Source organism: Euleptes europaea, chromosome 8 (genome assembly GCF_029931775.1).
Source record: "Euleptes europaea isolate rEulEur1 chromosome 8, rEulEur1.hap1, whole genome shotgun sequence".
Classification (NCBI taxonomy): Eukaryota; Metazoa; Chordata; class Lepidosauria; order Squamata; family Sphaerodactylidae; genus Euleptes; species Euleptes europaea.
In genome coordinates this window covers 31,371,780-31,393,469 of record NC_079319.1, presented here as the reverse complement: position 1 = coordinate 31,393,469, position 21,690 = coordinate 31,371,780, and the positions used below count along the sequence as shown (strand labels likewise).

The 21,690-nt window shown below is 42.2% G+C and overlaps 1 protein-coding gene across 7 annotated transcripts in view; it reads left to right on the top strand.

Annotated features, from left to right (window-relative positions):
- The window catches only part of RALYL (RALY RNA binding protein like), a 313,989-nt gene that overhangs the window by 230,803 nt on the left and 61,496 nt on the right, over window positions 1–21,690 (top strand). For 2 of the 7 annotated variants that reach the window (XM_056854031.1, XM_056854030.1), the window contains exon 1: window positions 1,949–2,070. The exons of the other annotated variants lie outside the window; for them this stretch is intronic. In XM_056854031.1, the coding sequence (XP_056710009.1) occupies window positions 2,034–2,070 (37 nt within the window). In that variant the 5' untranslated portion in view covers window positions 1,949–2,033. Of the gene's footprint in view, window positions 1–1,948; window positions 2,071–21,690 lie in introns of those variants that run through there. 7 annotated transcript variants of the gene reach the window in all.

The following is a 21,690-nucleotide window of genomic DNA, read 5'->3' as shown; positions in this document are numbered from 1 at the left end:
CCAAAGAGCCACTTGCAGCTCAGGAGCCGCGGTTTGCCGACCAATGTACTAGAGGACCGGGGAATGGCCAATGTAACACCCATTTATAAAAAAGGTTCCGGGGGTGGGGGCAGGAAATTACATGCCACGTTAGCTTAACGTCTGTTCCAGGTAAATTGATGGAAAGCATTATTAAAGATAGAATTGTCAAGCATTTAGAAGGGCAAGCCCTCCTGAGCAAAACCCAACATGGCTTCTTTAAAGGTAGGTCCTGTCTCACTGACCTTTTAGAGTTTTTGAAAGTGTCAATAAGCATGTGGACAGGAATTAGCCTGTGGACATTGTGTATTTGGATTTCCAAAAGGCTTTTGACAAAGTCCCCCACCAAAGACTGCTAAGCAGACTTCATAGACGTGGGATAAGAGGACAGGTCCACTTATGAATTGAGAGCTGGCAGAAAAATAGGAAGCAAAGGGTAGGAATCAATGGTCAGTTTTCACAAAGGAGGGATGTGAGCAGTGGGATCAGGGATCTGAGTTGTGACCGGTGCCTTTCAGCCTGTTTATCAGTGACCTGGAGTTGGGGGTGAACAGTGATGTGGCCAAGTTTGCAGATGACACCGAATTATTTAGGGTGGTTAAAACAAAATCGAACTGTGCTGAGCTCCAAATGAATCTCTTCAAACTGGAGGAATGGGCATTAAAATGGCAAATGTGAGCAACTGCAAAGTGATGCATATTGGGGCAAAAAATCCCAACTTCTCATATACACTGATGGGATATGTGCTGGCAGCAACAGACCTAAAAAGGGATCTTGGGGTAGTAGTGGATCGCTCGATGTCAACCCAGTGTGCGGCTGCTGGGAAAAAGGCAAATTCCATGCTGGCCATAATTAGATAATGAATAGAGAATAAAACTGCTGCTATTAAATCTATGGTGAGACCAACTTGGAATACTGTGTACAGTTCTGGTCACCACACCTAAAAAAGGATATTGCAGAGCTTGAGAAGGTGCAGAAAAGAGCAACCAAAATGATCAGGGATCTAGAGCAACTGCCCTTTGAGGACGGTTAAAACGCTCAGGGCTGTTTAGCTTGGAAAGAAGGTGGTTAAGGGGAGACATGATAGAGGTCTATAAAATTATGCATGTTATAGAGAGAGTGGACCGGGAGAAGCTTTTCTCCCTCTTTCATAATTCTAGAATGCGGGGTCTTCTGCTGAAGCTGGAGGGTGAGAGATGCAAAACAGATACAAGGAAGTATTTCTTCACACAACACATAGTTAAATTGTGGAACTTCCTGTCTAGGATATGGTGATGGCTGCCAACTTGGAAGGCTTTAAGAGGGGAATGGACACGTTCATGGAGGAGAGGGGTATTCATGGCTACTAGTCAAAATAAATACTAGTCATGATGCATACCTATCCTCTCCAGGATCAGAGTAGCATGCCTATTAGGTGCTTTGGGACACAGGCAGGACAATGCTGCTGCAGTTGTCTTGTTTGTGGGCTTCTTGGAGTCACCTGGTTGGCCACTGTGTGCACAGACTGCTGGACTTGATGGATCTTGGTCTGATCCAGCATGGCCTTTCTTATGTTCTCATGAGTGGGTATTTGAACCTTGGTTTCCCAGCTCCTAGTCCAACACCTTAACCACTACACCACTCTGGTTCTCTTAATTACACATACATTAACTTAAATACTCTGCTTTCCAAGGGGGGAAAAGTGTTGAGGTCGCTCTGAAAGACCAGACATATTTACCTCCTTAAAGCATCGGGGTGATTGGTAACCTTTAAATAGGTGTTTTCAGGACAGGAACTGAAATGTTGCAAGAACTGGAGAAGGTTTTGTTCTACTCCCAGCCCTGCCTTTGAGGAAACAGACCTAACTGTATCTCCCCAGGATGTGATGAGAATGGTATTACCCTTGCTTTCACTGAGAGAGACTGCTGGTTACCTTCTGCCAGTGAGCAACTGTCTCGCTGCAAAGCAGAAGCAGAGTCTTGTCTCTTTTGTCTGGGTACAGAGAATTGTTTCTTGGATCGCAGGGTTTCTCCAGAATGACAATGTACAAGAGCAAGCGCAGAAACCAAAGATGTAAGTAGCCATCACTCATTTTTTTAATGTCTGTGAGAGAGACAGTCTGTATACGTTTATAAATATATAAAATCAGATCATCGAGGAGAATTGCCGGGGATGAAAATGTCTCCCTGTGTGATTGAAAACTATGCCTTACTTTCTTCTGCAGTGGATAAATAACCCACAGATGGCACATGTAGAATTTTTCTCTGCCTTTATGCTACAGTATCTATATTATTAGGTGAAGGGAGAGATCATAAGAATGAAAAATAAGCTCACTTGTTCCTATGGAAACCATCAGTAAGTGACTGCTTTGCAAAATCAACAAGGAAATAGAGATCAAATGCAAGTTCACACCAGCTCAGCATCCTTTATGCAGGGCATAATGATTGGACGGAGTGAGCCTTTTCTTGGGAAAGGAGAGAACCATTTTTGCATTGCAACATTATTGTATGCAAATTGACTTAAGGTGCCTAGAGATGCTACAAGTTCGATTGAGCTAATTTTTCATATGCTGCTGTGAAGAAGGGAAGAAGTCGATGAGGACAGAAGGGAGAAAGTAGAAAGCATGCCTCTGGGCTGAAAATAAAAATCTAAGACAGGAGCAAGTAAAACCCACATAATTGGCAGTGCAATTGTTTATATTGCTTAAAATAAACATATATCTTCAGGTATAATGGGCTATTCAAGTAGCCATATTGCACATCTGAATTAAATGAAAAGATTTATATCATTAAAGCTATCAGGTTGGTATTCCTGGAGTTAGGATCAAAGGCAATAAAAGACATCTTTAGTAGGACTGCCACCGTTGTAAGACCAAGGGGGAGGTTATCTTGGCTTGAAGGGGAATTTTTTTCATAAACTTTTAAAAGACAAAGGGAGAGGCAATGAGCAAGTAAAACAAATGCAAGCTTATTATTAGTTGGCGATTATTATTAGTCTCTGTGACTTCCTGCATTTGTGGCACACACAAAACAATTTCTGCTTTAAATGATCAAGCCTTTTGGCATCTTTTAATCCACAAGCAAAGTTTTGGTGGTTACAACAGCAACTTTGCTGTGTGAAAAAGAACTGAGAAAAGAACAAACTTGGTTGAAGGAACGTATGGAAGTGTTCTTTCTTTCCCTTCAAAGTAATGCTTTAAGACTCTTTTGTCCCTTTATTACGCTAAGAAAAGTTGTCAAAAATATGAAACAGCATCATTCATTCATTCATTCATTCATTTATTAAACTTATACCCTGCCCTCCCCGGCATCGTAATAAATGAAAATGTCGATACGTTGCAATTGATAATTCACCTATTTCCTTTAATGTTGTTTTACCTCTGTTGAAGAACAGTAATTCTAGTTGTTGCTCTGTATTTCATGAAGGAAAACGCAGTTGTTCAATACAGCTGGACACTCATTTGAACAGCAGATTGCTTTTCACCGAACATAAACTTGACTTTTTCCATTTCAATTAATTCTGCCCCTTTATATCATCCTCACCGATTTGAATTGCTTTTTGGAAAAAGATGGGCTCCATTTGTATTGGGGTGCTATTGGTTTTTTGGGTGAGTGAACAAGAAGAGATGACATATTCATCAGAAGAAAAATGAGTAATTTCCCTATAAACATATGGGTTCTAAAATTATACTTGATGCTGCTAGAATGATTATGCAGGAGAGTTAGGAGTTTCTAATTATATTGCATCAATAAACTTTTCTTGTTATATAACTGGCTTTTATTAAAAGACATTAAAAGGTATTAATTTATCTTCCATGTTTCACATTACAGAGGGGAAAATGCAATTTCTCAATGAAAGAGCAATTAGCATTTGAAATGGTGCAATGTTTAGAGACTCTTCTCTCCAATGAAACAATCTCAATTCTATATTAAGTATATTAAAAACAGTATATAGTGTTGTTTGAAACATTTCTACATGGTTGTTGTAATTGTTTCCAGATTAACTAGAAGTTAATGTTTGGTTCAGGTAGAATTACTGTTAATTCTTAAAAGCATCTGGGTAACAGACATAGGGAGCAATCCTAAACTGGTCTGCTCAGAAGTAAGCCCCATTTCATTTAATAGGATTTAGAATGGTTGTGATCCATTCCTTGTTAAAGGAAACAGAATTTATGGTGGTCTGGAGATCTTCCCTTGCCATCAAGTCACAGCTGAATTACAGCGACCCCGTGGAGTTTTCAAGGCAGAGACGTTCAGAAATGGTTTGCCATTGCCATCGCCTGCCTCTGTGTTGTGACCCTGGACTTCTTTGGTGGTCTCCTGGCAAAATACTAATAAGGCTTAGCTTCCAACATCTGATGAGATTGGGCTAGCCGGGCGGGGGGGGGGGTATGCAGTTGTATATATGACATGGGGAGGAGACAGCATGAGGTTAAAGGGTTATATAGGCAGCTAATGGCTGTCTTCCAGCCACTTCCCAAGCTCTAGTTGGCATGGTTAGACGAGATGAGTTGACAGATGTAATCTTACTTCTACAACTGATCATTTCTGGAAATCCACATAAATGCAGAAACAGGCTTGTCAAGAATTAACGAGTGTCGTAACAATCATGAGCCTACCCCAGTGCCTCTACCCATTATATTTTGTGCTGCCTTTCCTGTAAGAAGCTTGAGATAGTGTACATGGTCTTCTGTCTTCCATTTCAGCATCACGATTAGCCTGGTGGGAATTTTGGACAAAGAGAAATAATGAACCCAAGGTCAGCAAGCTTCGTGGCCAAATGGAATTTTGAACCAGGATCACCCTCTCCAACCCGACACCATTTTGGCTTTCGTAACGCATTTTGCAAATCAAACCCATGATCTGGTGGGCACACTTTTCTGCACCCCCCCCCCTTTAGAATTTCTTCGCAAGAAAGGTCCACCTAAGCCAAACCAATTAGAGTTTTTGGTATGATGTGTACTGTTGGAAGCCGGTTGGGGTTCCAAATCTGTGGGGATAGAAAGGAAAAATTGAAAAAAGATTCAGCAAATGTGGTGGGAGAAATGTATTTCTTGCTTTGTATAAATGGTATACTTTTTTTTTCATTTCTTCCATAAAAGCATCTCCAAGCAGCAGAAAATATGCACGCATGAGGGCTATATGTGTGTGTGTGTGTGTATTCTGCTCCCAACGATATAAAAATAAAACCCTTTGAAGTAAAAATATGGCAGTTTAAAAAACCATTACCCTTTTCACAGCCTCAACAGCCGTGTATATTTGCCAGATACCAATATGTAGAGCTTGGGTACACTGCCATTTTACTACTGATCTGTATCTTTGTCTCAATGCATCAGTACCTTACTTCATTTATGCTAAAAATACTTGGTAATTGATCGTGGGCACAGTAAGCCAGAGTGAGGAGCAGGTGCCAAAAGTCAAATAAAACGGGAAGGTTAGAGAAATAGACTTCTCTGTGTTTAAAACTTGTGTTTATATATTATATAATTTTTCACTGCATTTTCACAATTTGCGGATCACAACTGCTTCTCCTGCACATTAATGCTGGGATTGCTTTGGGGAAAGCTATTTGAACATACCCAAGGAGTTTTCGGAATCAATCAATCTAAGCACATCCCTTTTGCTACTAATTTATATCAAAGTGGTCAGTAGTAGAAGGTACCTCAGCAGACTCATGGCCACATAAGCTCAAGCAGGATTATACCTGGTGTGCTCCCAGTTTTGTGGTTGCCTTTCAAGCAAGTGTCTGAAAAGAGTGAGAAGAGCTTGGAACATGAGCAAAGTGTAAAGCTGTGACGGACTTATTGCAGCAGGCAGGCTCCAGGCAAAGTAGGAAGCAGATATTTGGAATAGAGAGTTATCCGAGTCGGCAATGTCAAATTACCATGAAGCTGACTGCAAAAGTCTTGTGGAGTTGCCAGCTTTGTATGAAGAATGCTTATTTGCAAGGCACAGTTTGTTTCTCATGATCACAATTGTGTGGTTTCCTTGGTTGGAAAGTATGTAAGAGACTAAGGAGACCTCAAGGAGACAGACTGCTCTTGACGCCTGGGCGTATGACTCTTTCAGCAGAATGTGAGGCTGTCTCTAGCAATCTGCTCAGATCTTAGCCCCTAAGAGCTGTCATGCAACTATGAAATAGCTACTGGTGGCATGTATATTAGTGCAGCATTTAACCACACTTCCATTCACAATAATTCCAACAATTGGTTAGGATAGACTTGCTGAGCCCTCACACACTTCCATACACATTTTCTATTCTTATTCCCCAATGGGAAGATGGAAGGAATGGCCCACTGAATTCTGGGATATCATCCAGCTATAGATGTATAACAACTCTCCAACATTTTAGCACCAGATTAAAGAGTATTAGATGTGATCATAACCAGTTCTCTCTGGGAAATGATTACTTCTTGCTCTGTTTTTTCTCAAGGGCATCTTCTGTTCAGCCCAAAGTCCTTTTCCACAATCCTTCATGGCTCATTTCATTTTTGGCCTCCTGCTGGTACTCTTTTCTTTTCCAAGATCATCATGTCACTGAGCCATTGTAGTCTCTTCTAATGTCTTTATCAGCTCTTGAACCTCAATCTGATTCATAGAATCATAGAGTTGGAAGGGACCACCAGGGTCATCTAGTCCAACCCCCTGCACAATGCAGAAAATTCTCAACTACGTGATCGGCATTTCCCTGGGCATGTAAGAAAGGGCCACAAGAGCCAAACACTGACACAACCCTTCCTGCCCTCCCTCTCATGAACTGCCAATACATGATTCCATGTATTGTCATTTCATGTTTTCTACCGGTTAGTTAATCCTAGTGGTGCAAGTTTGAGACCTGTGCTGTATGTAAGTCATCCCTAATGTGGTGCTCACCAATGTGTTTACTAGCACCCACTTGCTTCTTCCCCAGAGCTTCATGTTCCCAAAGCAAAGAGCCAATCCTGGCTTTTCTGTACTTCTCTGGAGCAGAATGTGCATCAGAAGAGCGCAAGAGGCATCTCCGTTGTAGTCAGCAGGGAGAACAACGGTACAGCTGCCTCCCTAGTAGGAGGATAGTTGGCTTGAAACCTCTTTGAATTTCTTCTGGAATCTTCATGTTTTATTATCGGACCCAGCTCACTCCACGGCAGGCATTTTCTGGTGCCGTTCACTGGCTGTTCTCAGATTCCAAAAGTACACACAATTTCAAGAAGGCTGGAAAGCCGTGCTGCACATGCACTGTTCGGTTATTGGCAATAAACGTCATACATACACTCAGGCTTATATAAGGTTTTCGGTGAATGGAAAATGTTCAGCTTCCTTCCCTCAGCCTGAGCTACTCAAAGCTCTTTGCACCCTGACATAGTCATGTCTGACAGCATTCTCAACCGCCATCTCACTTGCTTCTTGTCAATTACATTGTTTGAATTATTTCAATTTTTTTATAGCATAAGGAAAGATAGTACTTAAAATAACAGACTGGGTATGTTTCCTACTATTTTTACAAATGAATATTTTCTTTCCTGATTGAATGGATGTTGCATCAGATGGGAATGAATCCCAAAAAATATTTTTAAACACATTTTTAAATAAATATGGGAAGGAATTGTTGAATAAGCATAGCCCCCTATTTAGGTAAGCTTTCTGGATACATTTATATGGTGGCTACTTCGAAGGATCTGGTGGGGTTTGTCTGTTCAGAAGACAAGAACCCGCACAAAAGATCTATGAGTTTATTTGAAATAATGCAAATATATTTTTGTAAACATATGTGACCTGAATCAGTATCTATATTTCATCAATACTCTAAAATTGTTTTCACACAAGATGTAAAACAGGGCCATTTTATAATTCTTAAGCAGCTTGTTCCCAAAATGGATATGGTCAGCGCTGGTTAGAACAGTCTAACTATGCAACGTTTGCATATGAATTATGTGCACATTTTAAAAGACTGATTTAAGCCTCTGTTTTATAAGAAAATATCTTGGTTCTTAATCAGGGTGTTTGCCTATACACTTTCACACTGAGATCACGCCGGGAAATCTGTTTCTTGATTTTAAAGTCCCTGTTTCCATGGCTAATAATATCACTATGAGAGGTGAGTGACTGGCCTGTCCTATAGATTCCCTGATCTTATCCTAGGAAACCGGGCCTTTTGACCTCTGTTTGTAATAATTTCCTTTCCTCTCCCCCTGTTTATAGTTTTCTTTGTATCAGCTGAATGCATCTTCCACTTCATGCATCTGCCAAAGTGGAATTCTGGTTCACAAAAGCTTATGTCATTAATGTGGTAGCTACTAAGGTGCCACGAGTCTTTTGATTGTTTTGGCGACAGCAGACTAACACAGCTAACCCTCCTGGAAGATACTCTGATGTTTCTGCTGTCTTTCGTCCAACTAATTTTCTTTATGTAACGGAAACTTCCCCTTCTATCTCTCTCCCTTTGGATCCCTTATGTCAAATGGCAGATTGTAAATTCTTCACGGGAAGAGCCCACCCCCTCCAAAGCCATGCACATTTGAGGAGGGGCCATGGCTCAGTGGGAGAGCATTTGTTTGCACATTGAAGGTCTGAAGTTCAATCCCTAGGATTTCCAGATTTAAAGGACCAGGTAGTAGGTGAGTTGGAAGATCTCTCCCTGTGTCCCTGAACAGCCTCTATCAGTGTAGACCATACAGAACTTGACAGACCAATGGTCTGACTTAGCATAAGGCAACTTCATGTGTTCCCATTGATAATGCTATGTAAATAAATTATAACATCCACCAGTGAAAGACAGAAGTAACTGAACATGGCTCATAAGCACATGTCTGCCATGATGTGCTCACAATAAGATTATCAATCACATTTGCCCTCACTTTATTAATTTTATTTATTTATTCGTTTTATATCCCGCCCTCACTCCCCGGCCACTGCCGGGCTCAGGGCTTTATTTTCTTTGTCCTTGAGAATGACTGAAGTAAACTAAAATGACAAAGAACCCAACTAAAATTTGATTTTGCTCAATGTAGGCTGCTGAACTGTGCCAAAACTTCACCCTTGAATCACCATTGCATTCTTTGTCTGTTTCCAGGTTCAGTAAAACAGCCCCCCTCCCCCCCAAAAAAAATGGTATGAGAAATCCTAGGAAGATAAGGTAAACAATAAATTTTGCTGACAGAAATTACCACCAATCTGACAAAACCTAGTATCATTGGTAGAGCTGGAGAATTGTGTTCTATGCAATATTCTACATAGTATGCCTACAGTAACTGTTATTTTTACTTTTTTCCAATAATAGAAGAGAAAGACATACCAAACTGAGAACCCGTATATATATAAGTGCAAGACTCAGTTACAATCTACCATATGGGCCTTGTTATTAAACTTTGGAAACTAGACCCTGTACGCTATTGTGGCTGAAAGCAAATCTTGGAAACCTGATTTTTCCATTATTTATTTATTTGTTTGCTTGCTTGCTTGCTTAATTTATGCCTTGCCTTTCTCCCTAGTGTCCAGTCCTCCATTTTATCCTCAAAACAGCCCCATGAAATAGGTTAGGCTGGAGAGTCTGTGACTGGCCCTTGGTCACCCAAAAAGCTTCCATGGCAGAGTAGAAATTTGAACCTGGCTCTAGGGTTGCCAGGTCCCTCTTCGCCACCGGAGGGAGGTTTTTGGGGCAGAGACTGAGGAGGGCGAGGTTTGAGGAGGGGAGGGACCTCAATGCCATAGAGTCCAGTTGCCAAAGCTGCCATTTTCTCCAGATGAACTGAACTCTGTCGGATGGAGATCAATTGTAATAGCAGGAGCTCTCCAGCTAGTACTTGGAGGTTGGCAACCCTACCTGGGTCTCACAGGTCCGACTCCAACACTCTCACCACCATACCACGCTCACTGTCTATGAGCATTAATGTCAGTTCAACATCTCCAGTTTTGCCAATATTTAAAAAAAAATTCCTGGAGGTGGTAGCCTGTGATTTCCTCTCTACCCTAAGCTGCTGAATACATGTGTTTATAAGAGGTCAGAAAAACCCAAAGTGTTCATGGCGCCTTGGTGAGTTATCTACAGATAATTATTAGACTCCCCAGAATAACAGTTTCAAAGCTGTTTCAGTAAATCTGGTGACATTCTTGCCACCCCAAATGGGAACAGCGGGAAGCCATTCACTAATTAGGAAGAATAGCTTTGGCATTTCTTCTCCTGATGTGATAACAGCCTTTCACTTATTGTGCTCGCTATTTTCCGGCGTATGTGTTATTAAACAGCGTTTGCCTAATGTCAGGTTACAGCACAACTTCTTTGCAGCGTTATCTAACGTTGTTCAGATGTTGGAGGGCATCGGATGCATCTGGGAGGCGAGCTGTTCAGCATTTCATATGTCCAGTCTAGTATGGCAGCCTGACGTGCCGTGGGTTTTGATGTGAGCTGATTAAATAAACAATGGGACAAGAGCGCCATGCGGGCGCCAAATCTAGAATCCATTTGGATCGCACCTGTTTCATTTCCAGCACTGTGTACTTTTCATTTGCAATGATGCCAGTTAATTAGTGTGATGAATGAATCTATTCAGTGGTGCCAGGTCACTGAGGAAACCAGTACATTTTATTTCAAAACAGCCTTCATGGAAGTCTGCTCTGCTATCATGACCGATCAGTCTCAGTTGTGTTGAGAGATATGGCGTGGGAGGATTCCTGAGGCACCAGAACTTATGGTAGAGAATACTTATCCCTTCCATTGATCACCTGGTAATCATAGCTAAATATTTACTTCCTAGTTCTTACATCTATCCTGCTTAGGTCCATAGTGGAAGAAGCAGCCATCTATGCCAGGAGGAGTGGAATGCAGTGGTTTGGAGTCACTTCCCATATTCTCCTGGCTCGTTTGAAAAGATCCTGTTCTGATATAAAACCAGTGGCGCAACAGTGGGTGTGGTATACAAAAACAGCTATTCTTGATTCATGTTCAGCTACCGTTGTGGCCCTGAAACAGACCCATATTTATCTTCATTCTGGCCAATTGAATTCAATGGCATTTAGCCCTGGAATTAACCAGGAGTGCTCAGGATGCATTAGCCTGGACCTTGGGCTAGTCACAGCTCTCTTAAAGCTCTCTCAGCTTCACCTACCTCTCAGGGTGTGTGTTGTGGGGAGGGGAAGGAAAGGAAAGGTGATTGTAAGCCGGTTTGATTCTTCCTTAAGTGGCAGAGAAAGTTGGCATATAAAAACCAACTCTTCTTCTTCTGAAGATTTTAATGACCATTCACACACTCTTTTCCCAGTGCCATGGGCCTGATCCATACTGGAAACCGCCTTCCTTCCCCCACAATTCCTTTTTGTAGGTCAGTTATATAAGCTGACCATGGATTACCAGCATTACCTGTGGTTTGGCCCTTAGGTAAAATATTGACTTATTTTGTGTCTGCTTTAATCAGACAAGGATGTTCTACCTTTTTCGTTCTTGCACAGAAGGAAGTATTTCTCAAACTATTTTGAATTTTAAAACCCAATTGAGTATAATTGTGACACTTATCTGGTCATATGATCTTTCTGTTTCTCATTTAAATCTCATAATGGAAGCCCTAATTTTAAGAAGATGAAAGTGTATGTGAGAAAATAGCCACATTAGCACCGTTTTTAATTGAAAGCTACTTAAATATCTGTGTTACGCTGGTAAACATCATCAGTTTGAAAAAGAAAATATAATCATATTGATAAATAGCTCACATAAGGCACTTTAAACTTTCCACGGCTGTGATCAGAGGAGTAACATCCATAAACTTTAACTAATGCAAGTATGAAGTCATTGCAGCTGTATGTAAATTGGAAATGAGGACTGAAATTTATATATACATGGCTCAGAATAGTTGGCTTTTCCAAAACAATTTCCTTTTACAAACTGACACCTGCGTGCCTGAAAACCCCCAAGAGAATAGATAGCTGAAGCAGTTCTTTGTAGTGTGCTTCTAAATAATTTCCCATATCTTAATAACATTTCCAATACAAGTGACACTTGAAAAAAGAAAGTGTCTTCATTGCTAGCTCACAAAAAAAATAAAATGAGTAGTGATTATTTTTTAACTCCCGGTGCAGTTCTGTTACGAAATCTCCCTTCTTGGAGTTCTCTGAGAAAAGGGGCCAGACATCTGTTGGGTATGTTCTGGATAGAGTGGGTAACTGAGAACACAAGAAGATCCTTGATGGATCTTACTGATGGTTGATCTAGTCCAGCATCTTATTGCCTACATTAGTACACCAAATACCCCCTTGAAGGCCTAGTCTCCCCTGTTTTGCTCCCCACTTGTTACTGAAATGAGCACTGCCTCTGAATGTAGAGAAGCCATTTAGTCTCCCTTGTTTTGCTCCCCACTTGTTATTGAAGTGAGCACTGCCTCTGAATATAGAGAAGCCATTTAGCCCTCATGGCTAAAAGCTATTAATGGAAGTATCCTTCGTGACTTTACCTTGTCAACTTTTAAAGCTAGGGCTGTCAAAAAAAAAAAATTCGGTACAGTTCGGATTCGGCCGAATTTGACCCTTGTGGGTTCGGTACGTGCCGAAGTCCGAACTCCCCCGCTTCGGATCCCCGGTAATTCGGGGGGATCCGGAGTTCGGGGGAAAATTCGGCCCCAGCGCGCCTTCAGAGGGATTCCCTGAAGGCGCGCGGGGGCCCTTTAAACTGATCTGAGCCTCCCAGCTGGGAGGCGCAGATCAGTTTAAAGGGCAGCCCGCCCCCCTTCAGCGGGCTCCGCTGGAGAGGCTCGGGCTGTCCTTTAAACTGATCTGAGCCTCTCCAGTGGAGCCCGCTGAAGGGGAGCGGGCTGCCCTTTAAACTGATCTGTGCCTCCCGGCCGGGAGGCGCAGGTCAGTTTAAAGGGCAGCCCGCGCCTCTCCAGCGGAGCCCGCTGAAAGGTGCGGGCTGCCCTTTAAACTGACCTGCGCCTCCCAGCTGGGAGGCTCAGATCAGTTTAAAGGGCAGCCCGAGCCTCTCCAGCGGAGCCCGCTGAAGGGGGGCGGGCTGCCCTTTAAACTGACCTGCGCCTCCCGGCCGGGAGGCACAGGTCAGTTTAAAGGGCAGCCCGCGCCTCTCCAGCGGAGCCCGCTGAAGGGGGGCGGGCTGCCCTTTAAACTCATCTGCACCTCCCAGCTGGGAGGCTCAGATCAGTTTAAAGGGCAGCCTGAGCCTCTCCAGCGGAGCCTGCTGAAGGGGGGCGGGCTGCCCTTTAAACTGATCTGCGCCTCCCGGCCGGGAGGCCCAGGTCAGTTTAAAGGGCAGCCCGCGCCTCTCCAGCGGAGCCCGCTGAAGGGGGGCGGGCTGCCCTTTAAACTCATCTGCGCCTCCCAGCTGGGAGGCGCAGGTCAGTTTAAAGGGCAGCCCGCGCCTCTCCAGCGGAGCCCGCTGAAGGGGGGCCGAAGCTGCCGAATTTATTCTGACCTGCGCCTCCCAGCTGGGAGGCTCAGATCAGTTTAAAGGGCAGCCCGCGCCTTTCAGCGGGCTCCCCTGAAGGGGGGCCGAATCTGCCGAATTTATTCGCGAACTTCCGAACTCGCTGAATTCGCCCCCCCCGGTTGCCCGCCAGTTTTGAGTTAGGATCCGTCCGAACAGAAAATCACCGAATCAGGGGAAATTCGGTTGATTTTCAGTTCGGACCGAACCGAATTGACAGCCCTATTTAAAGCCATCAAACCCGGTGGGCATCACTATCTCTTGCCTGAATCTACTAGCCATCATAGGGTTGCCAGCCTCCAGGCAGTGGCTGGAGATCTCCTGGGATTACAGCTGATCTCCAGGCAACAGAGCTTAGTGGAGAAAATGGTAGCTATGGAAGGTGGATTCTATGGTGTTATATCCCATTGGAATTCCTTCTTTCCCCGAACCCCGCCCTCCTCAGGCTCCACTCCCAAAATCTCCAGGGATTTCCCAATGCGTAGCTGACAACCCTAACCCATCAATTTCATTTGGTGCCTCTAAATTCTAGTATTGTGATTAGATTAGATTTGTCCATTGACTTTTGAACATGTGAGTAAACATCTCTTTATTACCTTTATTGATTTATCTTCTGTGTTTTATCATAGAGATGGAGATATGCTCTAGAATAAATTGGCCTTTTCTGGGATTGATAAGTGCTTTTTAGTACAAATAATGCACCTTTGTGTGTATATACAAGCAACATGGTTAGAGCCGAGAAGCTTAAACACAATAGGGATCCATCAAGGATGTTTATTGGCTCATTTTTACTTAGTTCTTATGTTAACATTATTTCCAATATATTTTGTCGAATAATAAATTACCCTCTGTTTTAGTCTGGTTAAGTTATAATTCACAGGAATGTTATAATGGTTAAGTTATAATTCACAGGAATGCTCAAGAGCATTTCTCAGTTGCAATCACCTTCCAAAGCCTCTGTCATGCAAGAGAAAATGTAACTCTCTGCTAGAAGGGAAAACAGCGATCTCTTTCACCTTGTTTACTCCCCCCTCCTCAAGTGATTGTTATTTTGCTGCTTTCTAAGATACTTTCAGTGGTTTTTAATAGATAATTGCAACCTTTATAAGAAAACATAATTGCAATTACAGCCTGCCGTGGTTGGGGAAAGCACGCATCCAAGTGCTGTTGAGCTTGGTTGGCTATTTAAGATGATAGCAATAACTGTGCTAAACTCAGACAAGTACAACTTCAGGATTAATGATGTCTGTGTTTCTCAGACAGTATCCCAAAGGCATAGACTGGCAGAGTTGTAAATGAGCTTGGATACAGATTTCTGGTCACAGTGATTGGGCGATGCAACTTGGACCAACTGGGCTGCTTGCACCAACAGGAAAATGTCCATGGTGCCTTGTTCTCACCTCTCCCCTTTTGCTGCAGGTGTAATGCCGCCTAACGCTGCTACTGAGGGGTCCCCTGTACCTCAGGAGCAACATTTCATGGGGCATTTTTTATGTTAGAATTTTTATTTTCAAACATTCAACAACAATACAGACGCAAACAGACATGACACAAATTACAGGATACAAGATACAACATCTACACTACAACATATAATACTACTCTACCATCCATACAACATTACGCCTTACTCTGGTCTGGGTATAGGACTAAATTTTAGTATTTTTACCATCTACCAAGCAGTTATTCTGTTAACTAAAGAGCTGTAATGACTGTTACAAGTTCTATTTGTGTTTCTCGGATATGACACTACATAATATATGACACTGTAAGGTTATTAAATTTCTGTTACTTATTATAGTTCTATTTTATGAAACTAGAATACATATTAAGCTAAACAATATTCTCTTTAACATACTACATATTTTTTTCTGGAAGCTTGAATTTACAAAAATATTATAATTTTGCATAATCATAATAAAGTTTCCACTTTCTGTCCAACTCTTCAACAGGTCTTTTGTTCATGAAATTTGTTAATCTAGCCATCATTGCATATTCTGCCATTTTCTCTCACCAGTTTTATAGTTCTGGTAGCTCTTCCTGTTTCCATTTTGTTGCTATTGCCACTCTGGCTGTGGTTGAACACTTCTTCCTTGCTCTTATCTATGCCAGCATGCTGTAAATTTTATCAATTTTGTCCGTAGTTGTTCCCATTGTTGCATAGGGACCCCTTTTCCTAGATTCTGCATCCATTTCACCATGGATATTTTCACTTGTTCATTCTCTGTTTCGTATCTGAGCAGCAACATGTATATTATACCCACGAGATCTTTTTCTTTGTTTATCAAATTCTCAAAGTGCATCATTTTAGTTTTCCCTTCTCGAGGCAACCTTGCTTATATCTGCCGACCAGTTGCCTGTAAGTTAGCCATCCAGTTTTCTTTTTCTCGGCCCTCATTGACTCCCATGTTTTGGGTTGTCCTAGTTTGGTGATCATATCTTGATATTTTATTGAATCCATTATTTTATTCTCTGCATTACTAAAGCCTACGTTGGTGACATTAGCAAACATGGTGATGGGGTCAATCTCTTTTTATTTTTCAACCAAGTCTTCAAAAGACTGTCTTTGATCACGTGCTGGGTTTTCTCTCTTTCTTGTTTTGTTGCCTTCCATAAATAATAATAATTTCATGGGGCATTTAAGCAACAGGAAGGTCTGTGCAGTGGGCAAAAGAGACCAGAGATTTAAGACATTTACTGATGTATTGCCCTTCCTGCATCACTTCTCTTTTGGTCCTTAAATTGCAACAGCCTGGCTCATCCAAACATCTAACTCACCAAGAACAATCTCTGTAGGATCCATGAAGATAAGCAAACAGGTGGCTTGAATAATTAATCTGGAGGTCTAACCTGAGACCAAAACCTGTATATGGTTAGTCACAGAACCGTGGCAAGGAGGTGGGTAACCTCATCTCTAAAGATGACAGAGCCCATTAATACTTTAACTGAAATGCCAGTATAGGTGCAAAAGACCTGTTCCAATATCTTTCTCTGTAGGCCAATTTGGATCCTTCTAGTGGTAGAGCCTAGAGTAGTGGAGGAACTTGGATAAGACCGAGAGGCCAACACACTCGTATAGATATGGACTTTGGTGCCTGTCTTTGCAGACTCATAAACCTTTGCATCTCCAGGATGGAGTTTTGTGTTGTCAAGCTGGCATCAGGACAGATACTCGTAATGTAACAGTCATAAGCTCAGAATCACCTCAACTTGGACTCTACTTTTCTCGTTCCTCTACAATTCCCTTACATCACCTCAATAGCAAGCTGACTGCTTTTATGAGGGAAGATGATAGCTGTGCTTAACAGACTTTATTTCATTGTTCTCACTAAAGTCAATTTGCTGCTCTTGTCAGGTTGTCAGGCTTTATTCTTCTTTCACTTGGCAATTGCAAAGCAGCGGCTCTGTGGTGAACGGCATCTTTTACCTTTTAAAGGGCTCTTCTTTGTTATATTTGATTTATATAGCTTAGGTATGGACATATTTTCCTTTGGAAACCTGAACGAGCCTTTGAGTAATAAAACTCTAATTATTGTCAATGAATGTTTCCATGAAAATTACTGTTGCCGTTTGCAGAATCCTTTACACACGTAGCACAGGGTTAGAGGACAGAGATAATTGCGTCGGGTGGTGCTCATGTAGTGTCATATTATTCTCTCTGTAGTTTCAACAGATGTGACTTGATCATCGTATGGAGAGGCATTGCAAAAGCAGCTCTGGTGCTGGTGTGCTGGTGTGTGAACTGACATCATTAGTCATCAAACCAAGATCAATTGCCAGGCGATTCATCCAGAGCAATTGTGAAGGATAGATAAACAGGAAAAGTAGGAGTGCCGTGAGAAAGTGTTCCGTGATGGTTATAGGGCCAAACCAGATGAGATGCTGGCAGATCCATGATGAGCTTCTCAATCATTTTGAAATGGAAATTGTAGACGTGAGATGGCCTCAGCGTAGCCATTCCTCCTAGGAAGTTTATTCAAGTCAGGTTTATTGTATGAGGCCATAGGCCATTACAATCTAAAATATAGGTTAAAAGGTAAAGGTAGTCCCCTGCGCAAGCACCAGGTCATTACTGACCCATGGGATGACATCACATCCCAACGTTTACTAGACAGACTATGTTTACAGGGTGGTTTGCCATTGCCTTCTCCAGTCATCTTCCCTTTACCCCCAGCAAGCTGGGTACTCATTTTACTGACCTTGGAAGGATGGAAGGCTGAGTCAACCTTGAGCCGGCTACCTGAAACCAACTTCCGTCAGGATTGAACTCAGGTCGCAAGCAGACTTTGCAGTACTGCACCTTACCACTCTGTGCCATGGGGCTCCTATAAAAATATAACAAAAGGCTAAAATGTACAGAACCAGAATAATTTTTTAAAACTACAAAAATTAAGAAATTAAAATACACCCATTGGGCTCTATCCACCTTTCGTGATTTGCTTCGCCCTGATTTTCTTGGCTGCTAGGCCATACAGTGCCATTTTTTGGGAAATATAAGGGTTCGTATCTGATTACAAATAGATTAATCTGTCAACATCAGATGATAATTGTGACGCTGAAAGAATGTTTGCCAAAAACTTGTTCCGGAGCTCAGTGTATAAAGGACAGGCCAGAACAAAATGGGGGAGATCTTCTACTGAGCCACCACATAAACAAATGCATTGAGCCAGACTTTTTTTGGGAAGTTTAGTCAATTGAGCCTACCCCTCACATGTGCGTGCAAGCTATTAGCCCTGAAAGGTATCAACTCTTTCTTTATGGGTCTTTGTTCCCTTCCAGAGCAAATAATAACCGCGGCGAAGATTTCAATCAGTAAAACCACACAAAATAAGGAGGTGAAGCCCCTCCCAACATGCAGTGGGTCTAATTCAAATTAGAGGCTCTGCAGCTGCAGTTTATCATTAAGCACTGCACAGCATTCAAAACTTACCTTCACATTGCAAAATATTCCTTTGCATGCTTGGGTATTATGTTAATTTAGTTAATAAGGCTACATTCCAAATACAGTTAACCTATCTTTCATAGAAGGCAGTTCTGATCCCCCCTTATATGCCTCAATAACCATATTAACAGCTGTAATCAGAGCTGAAAAGGGCAGCCCATTACTGAGCCTGCAGAGTCCAGGGACAGTACCGCCAAGGCACTGCGGCAGCACCTCCAAAGCCATTCCGCAGCTGCTGAAAGGCTTTAAAAAGCCTTTTGAAGGCTTTTTAATTTTTGAATGGGACATTTTGCCCCATTGAGAATGGCGAGGCTGCACCACCAAAAAAGCTGGCGCAGCAACGCTGTTCTCCTTCGTCAGCATACTGGGCCAAAAGGGTACAGGAGGCTGCCTACTGGCAGCACTGCCCCCCGACACACCCTGGGAATGCCCCGCAGGACGCCGGCACGGGCTTTGCATTGGTGGGATGCCGGCGGAAGGCCCAGCCAGCGTCCCTGGGTGGCGCTGCCACGGCAGCATCAGGAGACCGGCATCTGGGTCCCCCTACTGGAGTCCATGCCAACCTGGATGGCATGAGTGGCACAGCCACTTGACCATGACACTTATACAACTGTAGCCCTTTCCTGGCCTCCAAAGGACTTTTGTCCTTTCAGGTCAGGAATGGGGTGTAAGTCAGTTTCTGAAAAAGCTACCAATCCTTTTAAATATCCTAGGAGAATTATCTCAGGATCCAGTACTGTATTACTGCATAACATGTAATTGATGAAATTAATCACACTTTGCCAATGCTGGTTAAGTATTATGTATTAGAATAAAAAAGTAAGAGATAAAACATTCTTTACTTTTTACGAGTCACTGTAAACAACCTTCTTTCTTTCACCTGTCTCTTTCTCCTCTTTATATAAGCCATTATGGAATGCAGTGTCTTTAGAAATATATATACATATATATATATATATATATCCTAACTGGCATTATATATTCTTCCTAAACATAACGATAATGGTCATCTTTGCATTATTTTATTGCAGGTACTTCCATTCATTTCATTAAGATTCTTTGTAAGAAATCGGATTATTCATTTGGTATGTGCGTACCTAGCATTAGTGTCAGCTACACTATTTACAAAGCTGTATTCTTGTTTTCGTTATGTCAGAAGGAATTGAATGAACTCAAAGAAGGAGAGAATTAGTAGCTTGGAATAAATATAAACATTATTTGTGTTGAGATAACAGCATACTATTTGCTTGTTAGCCATTGTCCATATAAAACTGCTTCCTTTGACATTACCTATGGCAGATTAATGAACATCTCTCATTGAACTCAGCCTTGAGGAGGCTGCAAAATGATGGCAGGACAATGAGTACTAGAGGATATTTCAAGAAAAACTTACACCAGAGAAAATGGATACTTTGGTTGATATTCTCTTCTGAGGCTAAGGCATCTTGAAGTTATAAAGACCTAACCACAATCTTAAATTAGACAACACTTAGCAAAGAGCTGTGCATAAACACTGCTCTCCCCTCAAAGGCAGGACGGAAAGTGGGAAGCCAAGGGCTGTTTCCCGCCTAGAGGAGACAGCCAATAAGATTTGGTCCTGCCTCCCCAGAGAGCATCGGTAAACACCCACAGCTTCAAGATGCCCGTCGCCTCAGAACAGAAGGAGCCTTCACGGTAAGTAATCAAGGCTCCGTTTTTAGGCGTGTGTTGTACAGAACATATATTGCTCTAGTTTTATTGTTGACTTTTACGCATGTTGTTCAGGTCACAAGTGAACAAGATGTACAAGATGTAACTGGACTATTGTTTTACAAAATGTACGAACACATGCATATATCTACACACATACGTATGGTAGAGCTGACAGTAGAACTATGACGGGATTCAATGGCCCAGGTACAATTCTCCCTGCCATAAACAATGCCTGCTGTCCTCTTGCACCTAGGAGACTTGGGTCTTACCATTGCTGCCACCATGTTCTTGCCATTTATTGGGGGGCAAGCATTTGGAAATTCTTGAGGTTCAGTGTGTTCATTAAATAAACCTGATTTAAAAACAACCGATATGTGTCAGGATTTCTCAATATATTCTACATCCGTGTGTTTATCTTTCAGAAGACTGGAGATCTGAAAAAGTTTTCCAAAATATAAAAACACACAACCCAACTATGGGCTGGATCCAACCCCTCCTTTCTTCTGTGTAAGGAGTCTCCCATCAACAGAGCAAAACTTATTGGTTCGAATCCAAATTGTACTAAGACACCAATAGCGATATGAAAGGAGCTTTAAGTTGAAGTGATACATTTCAGGAAGACCTTTCTAGCCTTTCAGAAAGCAGTGAGCCAAACCACTGAGAATAATGTCCCCATTCAGAACATTTTAAGGTTACATTTTTCTTTTGGTAGTTTTGTTCAGATATAAAGATGTAACAAGAATAGAGCTGAACTTGATTATCTGTCAGCAACTGGCTTCCAGTACTTATATTTGATGATTCATACAAGATTGGTTTGAGTGTCATAAAAGATATTTGTATTGGCAAGATAGTGGTAGTACTACTGTTGGTGTTTGTCGTCCTTGTTTGCTTCAGCAAATTTACAGAAACACAAGCTGCCTTGTTTTGTTGCTGTAAAATACCATTTCTATTATTGTGATGAAATGCAAAGTGTAATAAAGGACCCTTGTTCAGCATGTGAATGTTTTAGAAATCTACAAGCTTTGCTGTCACGATCCATTAGTTCAGGGTCCCCAACCTTTTGGTGCCCCTTTGGAATTCTGACACAGGTTTGTGGGTGCAACCACACAATGGCCACCGCATAGGGTTGCCAGGTCCCTCTTCTCATCCGGTGGGAGATTTTGGGGGCAGAGCCTGAGGAGGGCGGGGTTTGGGGAGGGGAGGGACTTCAATGCCATAGAGTTCAATTGCCAAAGCGGCCATTTTTCTCCAGGTGATCTGATCTCTATCGGCTGGAGATCAGTTGAATTAGCAGGAGATCGCCTGCTACTACCTGGCAGTTGGCAACCCTACCACCACAGGAAGTGGAGCCAGTCACAAAATGGCCACCACAGGAGGCAGAAACACACACCAAGTAAGGCCAAGTGCAGCTGAGCCCATGATGCTGGTGGGCTAAACCAATAACTTGTCCATTGTTAGCAACAGAAACACCAAGCCAAGAAAAAAGAAATTAATTCGCATCGCAGGACTTGTTTGAACTTACTGGCCTTGTTTTATTGTTTTAGTTGTAAGCCACAAATGGGTCTCTAGAGTAGTGACATGTACATTTTCTGAACAAATCAATAAATAACCTTTTCCCTCTCCAAAACCATTATTTTCCTCACCTAAACCCACTAAAG